Genomic DNA, 21,272 nt, shown 5'->3' with positions numbered 1-21,272 from the left:
AGACCAGCTGGTTCCAGACGTGCCCTGGGAACTGTCTTGCTGCCTGGCCTGTTCCGTATGGTCTCGTGGTTAAAGCACAGGACTTGGCATCAGGCGTTTTGAGTTGTATTCCCAGCTCCGCTGCACGACCACAGGCAAGTCCCTTCCACTCTCCATGCCCCGTTTGTCATCAAACGCTTTCTGGAAATGATCAGGCAGGGAGTGTTCTGGAAGGCCAGTGTCTCACTGTAACGGCGGCTTTGGCGCTCTCCCATCTGGCACTGCAGCCAGGTAGATGGCCAGCAAGTCCCCAGGGACAGGCTGATGAGTTGGGTGTCATGACAACTGGCTATTCCCTGCCAGGCTCCTTGTGAGGGATTTTTCACCTGCCAATTTGCGGATGTTTAAAGAAGTTTGGCTCCTTCCCATTCCAGACCACCGTGGAAAATATGCACAAGAGGCGAGGTGGGGAGGCAAACCGGGGTGGGGGATGAAGCTTATCTGAGTTTTGGGAGGCTCTCTCATTCGACTTCCCCATCTCCTACACCGGGGGGTGGGGGATATTTTGGGTTGCAGCAGAGCTGTATGAATTAGTGGCAGGTATTCTGGCAGTAACACCAGATAGCCAGAAGAGTTGGATTCATTGTCCATCGATATTGTAGCACTAACCTTAGGTATATAAAACACCTCGATGTTGGATGTTTTGTTCATAGATAGTCGAGCATGACCACCAGGTAGCCAGGTGAGCCAGCTCCGTCGTCTATAAATCAGGGCTCGGCAACCTTTCAGAAGTGCTGTGCCGAGTCTTCATTTATTCATTCTGATTTAAGGTTCCGCGTGCCAGTAATACATTTTAACGTTTTTAGAAGGTCTCTTTCTATAAGTCTATAATATATAACTAAACTATTGTTGTATGTAAAGTAAATAAGGATTTTAAAATGTTTAAGAAGCTTCATTTCAAATTAAATTAAAATGCAGAGCCCCCTGGACCAGTGGGCAGGACCTGAGCAGTGTGAGAGCCACTGAAAATCACCTCACATGCAGCCTTCGGCAGCTGTGCCATAGGTTGCCTACCCCTGCTATAGATATTCTAGCACAGGGTTAGGCAACCTATGGCACATGTGCCAACGGCAGCATGCGAGCTGATTTTCAGTGGCACTCACACTGCCTGTGTCCTGGCCACCGGTCCGGGAGCTCTGCATTTTAATTTGATTTGAAATGAAGCTTCTTAAACATTTTAAAATCCTTATTTACTTTAAATACAACAATAGTTTAGTTATATATTATAGGCTTATATGAAGAGACCTTCTAAAAATGTTAAAATGTATCACTGGCACGCGAAACCTTAAATTAGAGTGAATAAATGAAGACTCGGCACACCGCATCTGAAAGGCTGCCGACCCCTGTTCTAGCACCACTCCCAGGTGGACAGGTGAACTGGAGGAAAATATTATTATTTATTATTAACGTCACATTTATATTGGGATACGTCCAGATCAGGGGGTTCACTGCACTAGGCACGGTACAATAATATAGTAAATTACAATCCTTGGGCCGAAGCACTTAAAGTCTGAAAGACAAGAAGTAACATGGATGAGACAAAAACAGGGGGTCACATTTAAGAGGTGGGGGAGGCAGGGTAACAGAAATAATCGGCTATGTGCAATTCTAAGGGTCAGGATCAGTGATCACAAAGCCGATGAGGACTCTGGAAGTCCTCTCAGGTGGTTAGGTTGCCTGCATGTTTTCTAATGGCCAACAAGTCCATTCCACCCCTACAGCACAGTAAATCTGAAACGCCGTATAATTACTTCACAATGAAAAGAGCAGCACTAAGTAGCTGTTCCTTATGCAACTGCCTGAGTATGGCTGCTATGTGTGTGTGTATTTGTCTATACAACACTGAAATAATGTTCAATCTGATTAATTTGCCTTCACAACTGTCTGTGGTGTATTGAGGACTCAGCTGTATTGCAAGCTATCACTTTAAAAGCGGGCCGTGGGGCAGCTTCCTTGTCCTGCTGGCAGGCTGTTCGGAAAGTATGTGCGCAGAGTCAGTCTGGAAGGAGCCAGTTTAAAGCAAAGTGGGGTGAATTGTGCTTTGCTGCCTTAGTGAGCAGCCTGCTTTCTCTCTCTCTGTTTTGGGTTACTGTGCATTGTTCTGGCGTCTAGGAACAAAAATAATGTTCCTCTGCAGCCTTCCAGCAAGAGTGTTTTATATTTTTTTATCTAACGTCTCTGTTTATATGCTGTGGACAAAACACTCTTAAGTGTCCTCTCATTACCAGGGACAGCCTTCATTTTAGACCCAAACTTACCTCTGTGCTAACTTTTATTATTGCAAATTATTTCCATCAAGAATGCCAACTAATGAAACTGACAGTTGCTTGTGAAATATACAATTATATTTATGCTAATTAAATTAATAACATGTTCTTGGATTCCAGATGTGCTTGTGCACAGTCTGGTTCTCCAGAGCCCAGATGTACCTGTACCTGGCCCAGATGTGCATGTTGCACCATTTAAGAATCTAGAGGTTTTCCTGAAAATGCAAGAACCAATGAAGCTGATCATGCACCAGAACCAATGACGCTGATCATGTACCAGATTTGTGCTACAGTCGGGATTCTAAAGGCCTCCTAAAAATATTGGCCCGATGCTGGTCCCACTGAGGTCAACAGCAGAACTGTTATTGATTTCATTGGAACCATGATTTGGCCCACTGGGAATAACAGATGTGAGAGATCGAAAATATGAGAACGCTATATATTGTACAGAAAGAGATCTGTGGATCACAAGCTAAATATGAGTCAACAATGTAACACTGTTGTAAAAAAAGCAAACATCATTTTGGGATGTATAAGCAGGAGTGTTGCAATCAAGACACATGCATCCAACGAAGTGGGTATTCACCCACGAAAGCTCATGCTCCAATATGTCTGTTAGTCTATAAGGTGCCACAGGACTCTTTGCTGCTTTTTAAGACACGAGAAGTCATTCTTCCTCTCTACTCTGTGCTGATACTGCCTCAACTGGAGTACTGTGTCCAGTTCTGGGTGCCACGTTTCAGGAAAGATGTGGACAAATTGGAGAAAGTCAAGGAGAGTAACAAAAATTATTAAAGGTCTAGAAAACATGACCTAGGAGGAAAGATTGAAAAAATTGGGTTTGTTTAGTTTGCAGAAGAGAAGACTGAGAGGGGACATGATAACAGTTTTCAAGTATGTAAAAGGTTGTTACAAGGAGGAGGGAGAAAAATTGTTCTTGTTAACCTCTGAGGATAGGACAAGAAGCAATGGGCTTAAATTGCAGCAAGGGCGGTTTAGGTTGGACAGTAGGAAAAGCTTCCTAACTGTCAGGGTGGTTAAGCCCTGGAATAAATTGCCAAGGGAGGTTGTGGAATCTCCATCATTGGGGATTTTTAAGAGCAGATTGGACAAACACCTGTCAGGGGTAGGCAACCTATGGCACAGGCGCCGAAGGCGGCACGCGAGCTGATTTTCAGTGGCACTCACACTGCCCGGGTCCTGGCCACCGGTCCAGGGGGCTCTGCATTTCAATTTAATTTGAAATTAAGCTTCTTAAACATTTTTAAAACCTTATTTACTTTACATACAACAATAGTTTAGTTATATATTATAGACTTATAGAAAGAGACCTCCTAAAAATGTTAAAATGTATGACTGGCACGCGGAACCTTACATTAGAGTGAATAAATGAAGACTCAGCACACCACTTCTAAAAGGTTGCCAACCCCATGTCTAGATAATACTTAGTCCTGCCTCGGTGCAGGGGACTGAACTAGATGACCTCACGAGGTCCCTTTCAGTCCTACGATGCTGATTCTATTGGTATCCCACAGGTGGAAATAGAGGTTGGGTTGCAGTCACCTGACACAGTGATTCCCACAGCTCTGAGAACATGAGGCCACTAATTGTACTTAAATGCATATTGGTTAACTACAGGGGACCTGATTCTGATCTCCCTTACACCAGTATAACCACCCTGACAGATAGGAAGCCATGTAGCTCATGCGGCTACAGCACAGCCCAAGGGGTGCCTGGTCCGGGTTAACTCAAACGGACATGGTCCATCATGCCTGCATCTAAGAGCTCAATTCAGACACAGTGCATCCTCCTCACATAGACCCAAGAAATGAAATCATCCTGCCCTGCAGCACGCTGGATCCAATGGCATGTTTGACCTGCTCGTTATAAATAATTGGCCCCCATTGGGACATTTGCCTCATGCTCCACAGGCCATCTGCATTGTTCAGCAGCTGTTGAGAACGCCACAGCTGGGATTCCCAGTCCTGGGAGGAAAAAAAGGAGGTTTTGGTGGAAAGTTCCAATCACCACATAAGAGCACAGTGAAGAGAAGGGGCCAGATTCATCCCTGGGGCAGCTCCATTGACTTTATATGGATTATTCCAAGGATGGATTTGGCCCTGCCTATGTAACTCATGCATTTAATCATAGCTGATAAAGGTTTGGCCTAATAGGAGCAGATTGGGGTTGTGAACTATGCACTGAAACAGATTATGGTCTTGATTCTGCTCTCAGCTACGTCAGTGTAAATCGGGAGTAACACCATTGAAGTCAGTGGAGTTATTCTGGTGTAAGGGAGATCAGAATCAGGTCCCCTGTAGTTAACCAATGTGCATTTAAGTACAATCTGTTGTATTAATGAGAGACAGAGAAAGAGAAACAGACAGAGAGATCAGATCTCTTGTTTCGCTGAGGACACCTAAGGCTTTAAACATCATGTTCTCTGGTCTGCCTCCATACTGAGCAAGGGCATATATCCCACGAGAGCTGAAGTTGCCTCTCACTTTCCCTCACAGCAGCGACGTGGGGTACCGGCCTAGATTAAGCATTCTGTGCATTGGCATCTGCACCACTTAACCTGCGGCAGGGTCGCACAGCATCTGTTGAGACAACAGTTTTGCAAGTTTCAGAGTAGCAGCCGTGTTAGTCTGTATCTGCAAAAAAAACAGGAGTACTTGTGGCACCTTAAAGACTAACAAATTTATTTTAGCATGAGCTTTCGTGAGCTAAAGCTCACTTCTTCGGATGCATAGAATGGAACACACAGACAGGAGATATTTATACATACAGAGAACATGAAAAGGTGGAAGTATGCATACCAACAGGCAGAGTCTAATCAATTGAGATGAGCTATCGTTAGCAGGAGTACTTGTGGCACCTTAAAGACTTAATTATCACTTCAAAAAAAAATTTTTCCTCCTGCTAACGATAGCTCATCTCAATTGATTAGACTCTGCCTGTTGGTATGCATACTTCTACCTTTTCATGTTCTCTGTATGTATAAATATCTCCTGTCTGTGTGTTCCATTCTATGCATCCGAAGAAGTGAGCTTTAGCTCACGAAAGCTCATGCTAAAATAAATGTGTTAGTCTTTAAGGTGCCACAAGTACTCCTGTTTTTTTTGCAGTTTTGCAATGTGAGTGGCCTCGAGGGAGCACTAAAGAGTGAGGCAGTCTAGCACCTTTCTCCCACCACCTCCCAGTAAGGTTCACCGGGCCACGTATTTACACTGGTGTAACTCTGTGGACATCAGCTGAGGATTTGCACTTGTGTACGTGAGACCAGAATCAGGCCCACTAGCTCTGGGGCAAACTCTTTTAGGCCAAGTATGATGTATTTGGTTTCGTTGTTTAATGGTACGTCCCGTACACAGCAAAGACTTGATACTGGCAGCAGGTCCAGGTCAATACAACTCAAATAAATGCTGAAGCATTTATTTTTCTTTCTTTCTTTCTTTTCTTTCTTTTTCCCTCCCTCCCTCCCAGATAAAAGACTGTAGCAGGTGAGGTATCAGAGCTAATCATGAAGACAGAGTAGGTAGCGTGAAAGCCAGGACCGTAGCCAAAACATGTGCAAACATCAGAAACTGGTTTTCTTTCTCCCTCCAAGAGCCGAGGACCTTTTCTGTGAGTTGTGACTCCTTTTAACCTTGTGCGATGCTGTCAGGAGATGCAGCTACTGACTGAAGAGGAGACCTTTCCCTGTGAGCTGTTTTGAAACTAGTGGGAGTTTTTTAAACTCCTAGCGTCTCCCTTAAGATGCTTTCAGCCTGTTAAAAATGCTACTTTCTGGACCCATCATCATTCCCTCAAAGCGGGGCCCGGGGTGCCCTATTCACAGAAGTCAGGGGGCCACATGCTCCTTTTGAGGATGGGCTATTGGGGAAGTTTCGCTGTCTCTCTTGTGAATTTGGTCCCGATAAATATGCTGCTTTAAACCCTCCCTTTATCCATGGGACAGGTGGAGCCTGGGCCGCAGCCATGAAATCTCCCTGTGCACTGTGCCCAGCAAAGGGGCATCATGCCAACCAGGAGGGACCACCTCTAGGGTTGACAGGGGAATTCACTCAGCTCACGGTCTTTCTGCAGAGATGGCCAACAATGAGCGTCGGCTGTGGTGTGTTTGGGGGGAAATGGATGCTGGTTCGCAAGGAACTAAACCGAGGCCCCTAAACTCGTGTCACAAAGGGGCATCAAACAGCCACCTGCTGACTCAGGCTGAGGGACAGTTTAACTGCAGTGTAGACTGTTTGGATTCAGGCTGCAACCTGAGTTCTGGGACCCTCCACTTAAAGCCCCTACCCAGCTCTGGGCATCTATAGAGGATGTACTTTCTCTCAGCCACTGAGGAGCGGTGCTGGTTCCATCAGCATCAAGCCAGCAGCCCTGTGTCCTTTGGGCAGGCCAGAAGTAGAAACTCTTTTCATGCACCAGGAGAGTTTTTGAGGTTTCACGTGTGTTTCCATGTCCCAAATCAGGACCAAGGGTTCGCAAATGTTCACAAGCTGATCATCCATAAACTATAATCATCATCAAACTGGGTCAGCTGACATGGTTTGATCATCTGTAGGTGTTTCTTTTCAATTTTGACCTTTTTTATTTTGAACCTTTCTATAAAAAATAGAAATTTAACATTTCAAAATGAAAAATAGTTCCCAACTCAACAATGAAATGTTTTGCTTCAAAAATATCAAAATGGGACATTTCTACCATTTGGAAACTTTTCTTTTTTTCCAAACAATTTTTGAATCAGGAGATTCGTCGAAACTGATCCTTTCCCACAAACCATTTCAGTTTTGACAAATCAGCATTTTTCTGACAAAAATGTTTTGTCAGAACTTCCCTGTCCAGTTCTACCCAGAAGTAGAAGTTGGCTTGGTGGACACCATCACTGTAGAATTGCTCTAATTCTGGTTGTGGGGGTGGCTAGGAGGTGTTAGTAGGCTGTTGTCTACAGGAGGTCAGACTAGATGATCTGATGGTGTATTCAGGCCTTAAACTCTATGACTATATTGGATTCTCTCCTTCCCTGTAGCAGTTTAATTCTGACTTTTCTGCCATTTAAGCCTCAGTCCTTCTTCTCTTTCCCTCGCCAGGTAACAGGCTGGATGAAGGCTCGGATGTTGAGTCTGAACCGGACCTCCCCTTGAAACGCAAGCAGCGCCGTAGCCGGACCACCTTCACGGCCGAGCAGCTGGAGGAGCTGGAGAAGGCCTTTGAGAGAACCCACTACCCAGATATCTACACACGAGAGGAGTTAGCCCAGAGGACCAAACTCACAGAGGCCCGAGTGCAGGTAAGGATGAGAGTCAGGACATGGCTGAGTCCCCTGATAACACAGCAGCCAGGGACTCTCTAGGTCCATTGACCTAGGAGCAGGAGGAGCTGAGAGTTGGAGAATGACACGGTGGATGAACCATTTCTATAGGATCAGGTGACTGGGGCTGAGATGCGTAGTTTGGGTCCAGATCCAAAGTTTCCCCATAGCCCAAGGCTGTTCCCATCTGGGATTTTGGTTTGGCCCATTACAGCTGCAAAATTTCAATCCAGATTGGGATCATGAGCCAAACCTTCCCAAAGCTGACGGGATGTTCAGTTCTGTGTTTAGTGCCTTGAGTGAGGAAGGGGCTGTATCCCATTTACCTAGGAGGGTCTGGGTTGTTTCTACGATTTCCCATACCCCAGCCGCCCCTCTCCCCGCCCAAGGGTTTGGATCATATTTTGCAAAGGTTGCAAATTCTGCGTGTGAATCTGTTTTTCTTTTTGCAAATCTCCTGAGAGTTGGCGAGTGGGGGGCGGGGGGAAGGGGAGAGGAGGAGGAAGGGAGAAAGCTGTGACATCGACACAATTAATAGCCCTTGTGGGAACTCCGCACACAGACCCTTATGTCTTCCAGATAAAGGCTGGGTCAGCAGTGTGTGCAAACATGCAGAGGGATAAGGAGTGTGAACAGATCGGTGGGTATAATAGAGTCCCCCGGGGAAAGGGAAGGGGGGGGGCGCTGAGGATTGTGCTGGGTTAAAGAAGTGAAATGGAGACACCAACAGTCAGTGTGGGCAGCGCTATTCGGTTTCAGCCTCAGCATGGAGTGGAATTGCAGCCGCAGGAGGGAGGGAAAGAGCAACCCCGTCTGGTGACAGGGAAATAGTTCTTCAGTTAAATGGCCTTTTGGAAGCAAAACAGGCGTTTTTCTGTCTGAGATCCCCCTCAGAATAACACCAGACCTGTGTTAATCCCTCCGAGGGCAGCCCAGCCATATGGCTGCATCCTCCCAAAACCGGGCCTCACACCTCTCGGACATCCACCCGGTTCATGGTCTTGCCCTGGCCATCAAAAGAGATGGAGAGCCGCAATGCTACAGCTCACAGCGTTTCCTGTGTGTCTTTTCGCCTCCCGCTGGCTTTTCCTGCCCGACGCGTGTTCTCTGAAAGCTGCCACCGCGGGGGCTCAGACTCACAGCAAAGGCTCAATGGCTGCAGCGTGTCTCCCTGAGCCACCCAGCATCTCTTTCTGCCTCAGTTTCTCCCTCTGTATAGTGGAGATGATGATATTGGCCTCTGTAAAACTCTTTGAGATCTACTGATGAAAAGCTCTATATAAGAGCGAGGGATGATGCTTATTTTCCTGGGGAGGGAAGATCTGACCCATCGTACCTTGAGACACAAAAGACGCCCTGTGTCAGAGTTCATCCTTCTCCCCGTGAACATAGGCTGTATTGCCCCAGCAGAGGAGATGTAGTGGACATTAGACCGATAGGGGCCTGGGGCACATGACCTATGAGGAGAGGCTGAGGGAACTGGGGTTATTTAGTCTGCAGAAGAGAAGAGTGAGGGAGGATTTGATAGCAGCCTTCAACTACCTGAAGTGGGGTTCCAAAGAGGATGGAGCTCAGCTGATCTCAGTGGTGGCAGATGACAGAACAAGGAGTAATGGTCTCAAGTTGCACTGAGGGAGGCCTAAGTTTGATATTAGGAAAAACTATTTCACTTAGAGGGTGGTGAAGCCCTGGAATGGGTTGCCTGGGGAGGTGGTGGAATCTCCATCCTTAGAGGTTTTTAAGGCCTGGCTGGGATGATTTAGTTGGGGTTGGACCTGCTTTGACCGGGGTTGGACTAGATGACCTCCTGAGGTCTCTTCCAACCCTAATCTTCTGTGATTCTATGATACTAGACTTGACTTTAGCCAAGAGGGTCTTCCTGAGATTTTAGCAATAATAATGCCATTTGTTCATGATGAGCCCAATCCACCTCCCACTAAAACCCAAGAAAAAACCCCATTGCCTGCAGCGAGCATTGGAACAGGCCCTGTGCTGTTCCAAGAGTTTATCCTTCTCTCTGCATTACACTGGGTTGCTCATCCTCTCAGTTTAGGGCACATTGGTGGTGAAAGCCAGTCTACGGTAACTGGTCTAGAGCAGAAACGCAGCAGCTGCATCACTGAAATGCTGCTTTATTTCCTTCTGGGCAAGGCAAGCAAAATCACCCTGCTGGGATCCCAGTTTGTGCAAGGTCTAAGTACTCTTCTCGAGGACAGGAAGCACAGGGCTTCCTGTCCTCAAGTCTCCATAATAGCCGCTAGCCAGCAAGAAGGGGTCGTCTTTGCACCATGAGACCATCTGACCTCTTGAAAATTCTCTTACTTGCTCCTGAAGCAAGCCCTGCTCCACCCACCCTGGATGGCAGGGGCTTGTGCTGGAGATAAAATACGAGGGGGGTTGCATGCTCCTGTCCTGATTTACTTTGGCTGATGCAGACATTGAAAGACCCTAGCAGAGAAACAAGAAGAAGTAAGAAGGTGCCGGTTGGCCAAACCCACCCAGAGAATGGTGCTTGGAGGGGGAATTCTACTTGGGCAAAGACCCCTACACACGTTTTTATGGTGAAAAATATATCTGTATTCAGTGTACTGTGGTGCCAGTCGCGGGAGCGGAGGGAAAGCCCGAGGAGTGCCAGAGAGCTGAGATTCCTCCCCACAGCCCCTGCCAAGTCTTCTAATCCAGGCACCCACGCAGCTGGAAGAGCTGCCCTGTGAACCCGTGGCAGGTTCCTTCCTTCCGAGGAGTTCCGACCTCAGAGCGACAAGGGGGTGGAGGAAAGCAAAGCCAACCAAATAAATAAATAACCCCCTTCCCTCGGCTCAAGCTGTGATCTCCGAATCCCTCTCCTGGCTCCCAGGCAGCTTGTGGGGAAGGCTCCTGCCAGAGTGCTAGTAGCAGCTGTTCTCCGAGGCACATTCCTGATCGCTTTTTCATTCCGACATCCTGGCAGGCTCGGCTTCTTCCCACCGCTTTTAAGCCTGCCGCCCCTTGTAAAATTTTCTGGATATCAGAGCGGATCTTCCACTGGCTCTCAGGAGCCACAAACATCAGTCAATCAAGTTCTTGTGGAAAACACACACACACACACAACAGGAAGAGTCCTGCAGCCCTTTTCCCCCTCTCTTCGCAGGTTCTGCGGCCAGAACGGATGTTTATTAGCAGTAGTTATAGTAATATTACAGTAATGGCTAGAGGCGCCAGCCAAGAGTGGGACCTCATTGTGCTAGATGTTGTGCGCGCACACACACACACACACACACACGCTCTCTCTCTCTCTCCCCCCGTGTCCCAAGGAGCTCACAAGGCAAAACAGACAAAGGGTGGGAGGAAAAAAAGAGGTACCGAGAAAGGAAGTGCCCCTGGTCACACAGCCAACCCAAGATCTGCCGAGTCCCATCTAGTGCCTTATCCGTTGGGACCCACTGCCTCCCAGAGCAGCTAGTCTGACCTCCTGCATGAGAGAGGCTGTGGAATAAACCCTGCCCTGTCCCATTTCGTGTCTCTGATCCCTCACCCACACACTCCCCTCCACCTGAGAAGCCCCTAGATCTGTTAAACTCACTGGCAAGGCTTTGGAACTTGGCCGGTCGTGCAGCTGTCCAGCTAAGTGGAAGTTTGACACGTTGACAGCTAATAAAAATGTGCAAGCTGAAGAACAAGGGGAGGGGGAGGCAGGACCAGTTGTGGGCTCCTATTTCTCATCTGCTAAGAAGATCATGGAAGAATGAGTGATATTTTCAATAGAACCATAGCAACCTCTGTGCAGTCAAGGTGCATGGGTCCAGAATGCAGGCACTGGCAGTGTCCAAGATGCATGGCATTTAGAGGCGTGTTAAGTCAATGGACAGGCTGCCACTGACTTCAGTGGGCCTTGCATCAGATTCTTAGGGCCTGAACCTATTGCCTGTGAAAGCAACAGCAAAATCCCCGTTGACTTGAATGGGAACAGGACAATGCCCGTGTGTTCTACTCCAATTGTACACTTGGGCAGTTCTTTTTTCTGGGTCACTCTCGCCTCATTTGCCCCCACTCCCACCCCAACCAGCCAAACCACTGGGAGTCAAGTGGGACCACGCATGCCAAAGGTTTGCATTTAGTCCCCAATCCAGTCAAGCTCCCTGTACCAAGGGGTCTGACGTTCAGGTGAGGTCACTGCAGTGCTGGTTGCTAATCAGGGTATGTCATTCCCAGTTCCAGGAGACGTACCGCGCTAGCTCTGATCCAGCCTCGGGCACTACCAACAGAGGGTAGCTGCGACGGTGGGAGGGGCTAGCCACCCTGAGTACGTACCTGTGTGAGATGCCAGGCCTGTTCTCAGCACGGCGAGCCCCTCCTGCTGCTCGCGCTCTATTTGTAGCACGCCAGCCCGACCAGAGTTAGCATCCTTGAGATGGGAATACACCCTCCGCTGGAAGTGTAGACATACCCTTAGCCTCATGGCGTAGAGGCCGGGCTGGGGCATCTGCACGGCTGATCCCAATGGTAGCGGGAGGGCCTGAGCTGATGCTGGATTAGAGCCAGGGAGGTCTTGGCTTTATAAAACCTAGACTAATGATGGGGAACTTTTTGCTTTGTTATGTTGCCTTGTTTTCAGTAGGCTTCCTGGGCCCAAGGTTAAACCCAGTATCTAGTTCTATGGGCGCAGTTAATTACGGGCGTCTAACTTCCTGGTTAGTAACCACCATCGGGTGGCCAGGCTTTTAGGGCCAGATCCTTAGCTGGTGTAAATCAACAGAGTAAATAGGTTCCTCATTCTGCCTCCAAGTCTCACTCCCGCTGCCCAGGAAAGCAAGAGGGGTTTTGGATTGTGCCCTGAAAATCAGCAAAATCAAGCTACCAGGTGGGGGCGGGGGATTTCAAATCAAGGTTCAAGGGCCTCTTCAGAGAAAATGCCAACCAGCATCTTTCTCTCATTTAAACTATGAGGCTTTTAGGTCAGATACCTCTACTGATCTCAACTATAGACATGTGCCATAGCAGAAGGGGAGGTCTCTCAGGTAGGCAAGTCCCAGGTCACGGGAGACTCACTTTCAAGCTGCTGAATGTCTCCTCCCGTACTGAGCTTATGTAGTACCTTCCCTTTCCAAGTGCTTCAGGAAGACGGATAAGCATTAGGCGCTCGATAGCACGGATGAAGAGCCTGAGGCCTGGAGAGGAGAAGCGACTGGAGCTGGGTGGGAAATGCTTTTCCCGTCCTGTAAGAATTTTAGAGATTTTGAATTTTTTTCTCATCCCAAATCAGGACAAAATGTCGACAACTCAGAAATTTTCATGAGCCAAAAAATCTGAAAAAAATAAAAATAAAAATTGGAGCGGGTCGATTGAAACGTTGCATTTTGATCATTTCAGAATGATTCCTTTCCATTTCAACCTTTTCAATTGAACGTACATTTCAAAATGAAAACTTCCCGACCAGCTCCTGAAGTGAGTTGCCCCAGGTGACGCAGGAAGCAACTGGCAGAGCCCAGAAGTCCCGTTTCTCAGTCCTGTGCCCAATCTCCTGGGTCATGGTTCCTCCTTGATATAATGCTGCCTGCTGATCTATCTAGCAGTATTTCTAAAGAGCACATCACTGTGGTAGCTAAGTGCTGCTGTGGGTTTTGTAGTTGACTAACTGGAGGAAAAGACAGAGGAAAAAAAGCTTAAATTCACCAGAAAGCACCAAAATCCCCCCAGAAAGGGGGGAATCAGTGTGCACTGGCCTCTCGGCAGATTTGGAGCTTTGAGCAATGAAAACGTTTTCAAAAGTGAGCAGGGGCTGGCGCAAACAACGGGGCTCTGTTTCTCCTGCCATTAAAATGAGTCCATGAATGATGTTCTGCATAATTCAGTAAGGCGGGAACGCAGGGCAAGAGACTCAGGTGGTTCAAGTCGGAATAGCTCCATTGATTGAAATGGCGTCCATTGACTTCCGTGGAGCTATACCAATTTCCAGCAGCTGAGGGTCTGGCCCATAAACTCCAGTCCCCGTCCTGTTCCAGCTATAGAAAGACTTCTAGTCTGGAGTCCAGTTCCCAGCTGGTAAAACAGGATCCCAGAAGCCTGCAATGTGTCAAGGTTTACATTGGATATTGAGGAGGATTAGGTTGGATATTAGGAAAAACTTTTTCACTAGGAGGATGGTGAAGCACTGGAATGGGTGGAATCTCCTTCCTTAGAAGTTTTTACGGTCAGGCTTGACAAAGCCCTGGCTGGGATGATTTAGCTGGGGATTGGTCCTGCTTTGAGCAGGGGGTTGGACTAGATACCTCCTGAGGTCCCTTCCAACCCTGATATTCTATGATTCTAAGGCACTGGGGAGCCCAGTGCTCTATCAGTCAGAAATCTCTGTGGTCAGTGGATTGCATGTCTCTATGCGGCAGTCTGTTATATGCGGGGTTGTTGGACCCAGGATATTAGAGAGACAAGGTGAGTGAGGTCACATCTTTTATTTGACCATCTTCTGTTGGTGAGAGAGACCAGCTTTCGAGCTTACCCAGAGCTCTTCTTCAGGTCTTGGAAACTAACTCAGAGCATCCCAGGTAAATACAAGGTGGAGTTAGTTTCCCAGACCTGAAGAAGAGCTCTTTGTAAGACCTGGTCTACACTGGGGGGAGTCGATGTAAGATACGCAACTCCAGCTACCGGAATAGCGTAGCTGAAGTCGACGTATCTTAGATCGACTTACCTCCCGTCCTCACGGCGCGGGATCGATGGCCGCGTCTCCACCATTGACTCCGCTTCCGCCTCTCGCCCTGGTGGAGTTCCGGAGTCGACAGGGAGCGCATTCAGGGATCGATTTATTGCATCTAGACAAGATGCAATAAATCGATCCCCGATAGATCGATCGCTACCCGCCAATCCGGCGGGTAGTGTGGACGTACCCTAAGTTCAAAAGCTTGTTTGTCTCACCAACAGAAGTTGGTCCAGTAAAAGATGTGACCACACCCACTTGTCTTGCCGAGTCTGTTAGGATTCATTCTGAGGCCCTTCTGCGCTTGGAGGCATCGTATGGAGATGGTCAATGTCTTCCCCAGATCTGAGCGTTAATCTGAGACATGTGAGGCTGCTTGAGTCTAATTCAGCGTGCCTGACTAGTTGATTCCAAAGCTCTTTGAGACTTTTCCAAATGGGCTCTGTTAATGCAATCCCTTCATTCTCAAAGGTCAGTGGAGAATGTTCTCTTTCTTCCACGGGGTTTGACTCATTTGCATTTCTTGCACGGGGTGGGGGGCCGCTATGAGGTTATGACACAACAGCTGCCCTGTGTCTTTGGCAGCAGCCAGGAGAGACTGTGCTCAGGAACTGTGGGAGAGGCTACGCTCAGGATCAGGGACTCTTCCTGGCAGAGGCCAGGTTGGCGTGTTCGTTCTCTGTGGCACACAGCCAGCTAAGTGGCTTTCTCACACACGGGGGGCACCCACACAGAGCAGCCCCTGGCTCTATAGCAGCCATGTCAGTGGCATTTCCTGTGTGTGCCCGGGCACTGCGAGAGGCCGACAATGAAATACATGCACAGGCATGTCAGTCCACATTCAGCTCCCGGGAAAAGGTTGGGGGTTGGGGGGAGGTTAGAACACTTGCCCAGCCAAGTCGAAAGGAGCATTCCACTCTGCAAAGCCAGTAAGGACTGTTCTGAATTACTCATTCGATTGTAGCTGGTCATTCCCTCCTCCCCAGACTGAGTTAGAAATAGACATGGAGATGGGTCCCATAAAAGGAAAGCCCACAACTCCCTTGTCCCAAGCCACACTCTCCAAATAAGCCCCACGTCCATCCAGTAGCCACTAGCACAGGGGTTCTCAAACTAGGGGTTGGGACCCCCCAGGGGGTCGTGAGGTTATTACATGGGGGGTCGCGAGCTGTCAACTTCCACCCCAAACCCTACTTGCCTCTAGCATTTGTAATGGTGTTAAATATATAAAAAAGTGTTTTTAATTTATAAGGAGGGGGGGTCGCACTCAGAGGCTTGCGATGTGAAAGGGGTCGCCAGTAAAAAAAGTTTGAGACCCGCTGCACTAGGCTGTACTGTATCTCAAATCTTCTGCTCTCCAAGGTCACCCAAACCATGGTGGCAGTTCTTCTCCACCTGGATTTGGCAAAGTTAAAGATCATCTGTAAGAACTGCAAGGATGTCCCTTACCTCCCAGCTGTGTGTGTATCTGTGGATAAGCTTAGAATTGCATGCATGCCTTTCTGACATATATATAATACAGTCTGATTTCTGACATATATGTAATTACATATAATGTAATACAGTAACTGGTGCAGCCCCAAATCAATCATAGAATATCAGGGCTGGAAGGGACCTCAGGAGATCATCTAGTCCAACCGCCTGCTCAAAGCAGGACCAATCCCCACACAGATTTTTTGCCCCAGATCCCTAAATGGCCCCCTCAAGGATTGAACTCACAACCGTGGGTTTAGCAGGCTCCAACCACTGAGCGAGTCCCTCCCCCCAGAAAGGTGCCGCTTAAGGGACTGAGGCCGAGGGGAGGCTATTTTACTGGCTAGAGTCTCTCCTACTTCATTAAGTGTATTGAACATTACAAAAACCATAGCAGCCCTGGTAAAAAGAGCCTCCCAGGGGTGTCGCCCCACGGGGGCTGGGGCCCCTCGCCATGCCCAGTTTCCAGCATGGCGTTGGCCTAGAACAGGCCACGCTCCTGGTAGTGGCCCCGCCCTTGTGGGCTGGTTGACTTTGCTTCTGGGTGGGGGGGGAAGCCAAAGTCCAGCTCTACACAAACCAAGCCCCTCCTGAGGTCAGTAACAAGGCAAAAAAAAAGAGTCCGAGGCATCGCCTTACTTCAGATGGCGGCTTTGCTGGAGTCCTTACGGCTGGGTAGCCGAGTCAGCCCCTCCCTAGCGGGGTTACCCCCTGGGGTTTGCAGGACTCCTCGCAGAGCTGGAAGGTCTCTGCTGCGAGGGCTCATCCTGCTGGTGCAGGAGCTAGTCACTGCCTTTGTAGTGCGTCCCCCTTGTGTACTGCAGCTTTCTCCTTAAAAAGCCTCCTCCCTACCATGCCTGATTGGCAGTGCTGGAGGGGCAGGGCTACTTTCGCAGGTGGCGTCTCCCCGGCCCCTTCCTGTCAGTGAAGACTTTATACGCTCTGTCACAGGCCCAATCCTACAGTCCTCGTCCAGGCAAAACCCCTACTGATGTCAGCGGGAGCCAGGACTGAATAAGAACTTCAGGACTGGACCTATAATTAGGGAAGATCAACTTGTTTTGCGTTCATAGTGCAAGGGATCCATATAGGGTGACCAGACAGCAAATGTGAAAAATCGGGACGGGGGTGGGAGGTAATAGGAGCCTATATAAGAAAAAGACCCAAAAATCGGGACTGTCCCTATAAAATCGGGACACCTGGTCACCCTTGATCCATATGAAATGAACATGAGAGGTAATTTACAGCAGCAAAGGGTGATCCATTTCACACTGGTTGAGTATTGAGCATAAGCGTGCAGTGTAGATATGGAGGAACCAGTTCAGATGGAATAAGCACTGGAACATGGTTTTACTTACTTTACTTTAACTATCAGACCAAAAAGGTTCAGATAAGCTACACCCTTCTCTAAACCGAACCTTTAGCTCCACCTCAGCCACCATCCCATGTGCCATTTAAAGCAAATAAGTGTGCCACTTATCCATTGCTTAGAGCCAGTGAAATTCACGGCACTCAATCTGTTCTCCTGGCGATTACCCCAATTAAGCAGGTCTTGCTATTTATTAGGGCACCAACTTAGCAGATTTCATTGGGGTTAACAATGGAAAATGTTTCTTAGAATCAAGCCTGGTGTTTGCCAAGATATTTTAATCTTTTATCTATTTCCCACAGCATTGAAGCTATTTTTGTAGATGATGCATAGCTTTTTCTGTCGCAAAGAAAATCTCCACAATATAAATCAATGTGCTGCTGTTCTGTTGTTAAAGCCTATCACCAGCCAGACAATAGCAGTGGGAAATCTACTTCCCAACACCTTAGTCACCTCAGTGAGGTGTGTGCATCAAAGCCTGTTTTGGAAGGCTTAAATGCAACTGTAACACTGTTAAGATTGGGCCATCTAAGAAGCAGGTATTCAAGCGGAGATCAGGCACTTTAAAAAAAAACAAACCCCACACTGCTATGCAACTGTTTTATGCCATCAGTGAATTTATTCTAGTGTCTTTCAGCTTCCCCATTTATCCCCAGGACATACAGTTTGTAGGGGAGATAAATAGATAACTGAAAACAGTGATTTTATTCTTCATTTTAGTTACTTAACAGCATTTCTTTTGACCACGATCATTGAGAAATTCTCTATATACACTGTAGAGCTGGAAGATGCTGAAAAAACAATGTTCACAAACGTTCATTCATATTCCAAACAGCTGTTCGGTCCAGCCATAATTTGAGTCCTTTTTATTTGCTAGATGCAGGTATTAGTAACATCCTTCCTAAGATGAGTAGGAGGGATGCACCAGTTTGCAGTGCTCTGGATGGGGACTCCAGAGCCAAGGGTTCGATTCCTGATTCAAACAGAAGATCTCTTGTCTGATGTTGGGCAAGTTACTTAATTTATCCCATGCCTCAGTTTCCCATCTGTTAAAATGGAAGTAGTTTTCTGCCACACAGGAGTGTTGATGATAAAATCCCTTAGTGATTATGAGATGCTCAGATACTATGGTGATTAGGACCATATGAGCAGATGGATGAATCATTGGTTGCATAAGTGCTTGAGAACTGGGTTACTTGTTGTATTAACACATGTACTTAGATGCGAATGATTGTATTTGTGAATGGACAATAGTATTTATTATTTGTTGCTCATTCTCTGCTATTCACTATTCCCTATCCCTTGTTTAAAAACAATTTCAGGCATCCAGTCAAGAATCAGAAACAATGTCATGAGACTTAGATGACCAGTCACGCATCTTGAATAACTAATGGTAACCAGCGAATAACTGAACTGAACAGTTCGCAAACAGGCCATAGTATTCAGTCCAACCCATTCAGTAGATACTTACCAATAACTAATACATTCACGGGTACTAGGATTTTCAAAGAGAAAAATCGGCTACATTAATTGGATAAATTTCTTTGTAAAAAATAGTTCGATCAGGTCTAATAATATTATTTCATATTTATATTGTGGTAGCGCCCAGAAGTGGTAGGGCCCTACTGCGCAAGGTGCTGTATAGCCATCGGGTCTGTCTACACAACCAAAGCTGTGCACAGGCTGGCCTACCTGAGCTAACTTGAATCCAGCTAGCGCAGGCAACAACAGCAGCGACCATACGCTGCAGGGCAGGCTGGTGAGACAAGTATATAGCCAGGGTCCGTGGCAGGCTTGAACTCCCTGAGCTGAAGCTTGGACTGTGCTCTGTTCACTGGTATTGTTACCCCGCTAGCTGGATTCGAGCCAGCTCCCATAGCATAGCCCGTGCACAGCTTTTGCTCTGTAGCAATACCGGTACAGGTAGATACAATGCCTTGCTGAAAATGTACATGCTTAAGATCTAAACATATTTATAAGCCGCTTTCTAAATCTGTAGAGACTTGTCAAAATCTAAATAATCTTTGATGATAATCTGAGCGGCGCATCTACCTCTCTGTTGTCTTCCCTGCGTTTCCCATCTTCTGACAGAGGAAGCACATGGGTAGCTGTCTTAGGCCTGGTCTACACTAGGACTTTAATTCGAATTTAGCAGCGTTAATTCGAACTAACCGCTCAACCGTCCACACCAGGAAGCCATTTAATTCGAACTAGAGGGCTCTTTAGTTCGAATTTGGTACTCCACCCCGACAGGTGGAGTAGCGCTAAATTCGACATGGCTAGCTCGAATTAGGCTAGGTGTGGATGCAAATCGAACTTAGTAGCTCCGGGAGCTATCCCACAGTGCACCACTCTGTTGATGCTCTGGACAGCAGTCTGAGCTTGGATTCTCTGACCAGCCACACAGGAAATGACCCGGGAAAATTTGAATTCATTTTCCTGTCTGGGCACTTTGAATCTGACGTCCTGGCTGGACATCGGGGCGAGCTCCGCAGCACCTGCAACGATGCAGAGCTCTCCAGCAGAGGAGTTCATGTTATCTGTGAATAGAAAGAGGGACCCAGCATAGACTGACTGGGAACTCTTCGATCTGATCGGTGTGTGGGGCGAGGAGTCTGTGCTTTCGGAGCTGCGCTCCAAAACAGGGAATGCGAAGACCTACGAGAAGGTCTCCAAAGCCATGAGAGACAGAGGATACAGGCGGGATGCAACGCAGCGCCGCGTGAAAATCAAGGACCCCAGACAAGGCTACCAAAAAATCAAAGCGGCAAATGGACGCTACGGAGCCTGCCACAACTGCCCCACCAGTGACCGTGGACTCTGACGATGGGACAGTGTCGACGGCCAGTTCCTCGGTGATGTTTGCGGACGGGGAAGATGAGGAAGGGTTTGTGGAGGACGAGGCAGGCGAGAGCGCTTACAACGCTGGTTTCCCCGACAGCCAGGATCTATTCATCACCGTCACGGAGATCCCCCAACAACCCTCCCCGGCCATTAACCCGGACCCTGAATCAGGGGAAGGAGCAGTCGGTAAGTGCTTTAACCATGTTAACTTTTATTCTTAATATAACAGGAATCTTAACTGTGTGAAAAGGAGGTCTGTCTAGATATGGGGATAGAACAGAAATCATCCTTGGAGATCTCCACGAAGCTCTCCTTGCGTTAATCGAAAAGCATCAGCAGGAGGTTCCTGGGGAGAGCTGCCTTATTGGGTGCTCCGTGGTAGCACAGTTTTCCGCGCAAGGCTTTCATGAGGTACTCAGGGAGCACTGCCTCCCCGAGCACGGCTGCATCGGGCCCTGGTTCATGCTAGCTTTCACGCAGCATGCGTCTCTTATCTCCTTCAGTGACTCTCCTCAGGGTGATCTCGCTCGGAGACTCCTGCATCTAATTAGGGTAATTACTGTAATTTTACGCCTGGTCCAAAGTATTTTTAAAAAATCTACGGACAGACGGCATAGCACAGACTCAGCACGCAGCTGCGTGACGAGCGTAACGGAAAGCCAAAGAATATAATGGACGCTCATGGAGGGAGGGGGGAATGAGGACGCAAGGTATCCCACAGTTCCTGCTGTCTCCGAAAAGTATTTGCATTCTTGGATGAGCTCCAAATGCTTCTAGGGTCAAACACAGTGTCTGCGGTGGGTCAGGGCATAGTTCGGCAATTTGCGCACACACCCCACCCACCACCAGAAGTGAAAACAATCCTCTGTTGACTCTTTTACATGTCACCCTATCTTTACTGAATGCTGCAGATAGACGCGATGGTGCAGCACTCAACACCAACATCCTTGCTCCCCCCACGCTATGGATGGCTGATGGTACAAAAAGATGGAAATCCGTCCTCATCATCAGCCTATTGGCACATGGGGCAGTGCAAAAGGGCTGGTAACCATGCCGACTAGCATCAGTAAGGTCGATCAAGGGCGCCTGTCCCTAATTTTTGATGGCAGATGGTGCAATATGGCTGGTAACCGTCCTCATCATTGCAACAGGGGGCTGAGCTCCATCAGCCCCCACCCTTCATTGTAAATAAAAGATTCAATTGCCCCTGGACTAGCAGAGGGATGATGGGCTCCTTCATCCACACTCCTTAATGTCCTGCCTGGACTATCATTGCAGCTGGAGGCTTCC

The 21,272-nt window shown here is 47.9% G+C and overlaps 1 protein-coding gene across 2 annotated transcripts in view; it reads left to right on the top strand.

The window, feature by feature from the left end:
* The window catches only part of PAX7 (paired box 7), a 151,907-nt gene that overhangs the window by 59,406 nt on the left and 71,229 nt on the right, over positions 1-21,272 (top strand). For both annotated transcript variants that reach the window (XM_044996554.1, XM_044996553.1), the window contains exon 5: positions 7,403-7,602. In XM_044996554.1, coding sequence (XP_044852489.1) covers positions 7,403-7,602 — 200 coding nt within the window. The remainder of the gene's footprint in view (positions 1-7,402; positions 7,603-21,272) is intronic.

This window comes from Mauremys mutica, chromosome 21 (assembly GCF_020497125.1).
Source record: "Mauremys mutica isolate MM-2020 ecotype Southern chromosome 21, ASM2049712v1, whole genome shotgun sequence".
Lineage (NCBI taxonomy): Eukaryota > Metazoa > Chordata > Testudines > Geoemydidae > Mauremys > Mauremys mutica.
The sequence above is the reverse complement of the archived record's forward strand: the minus strand, read 5'-3'. Positions and strand labels throughout refer to the sequence as shown.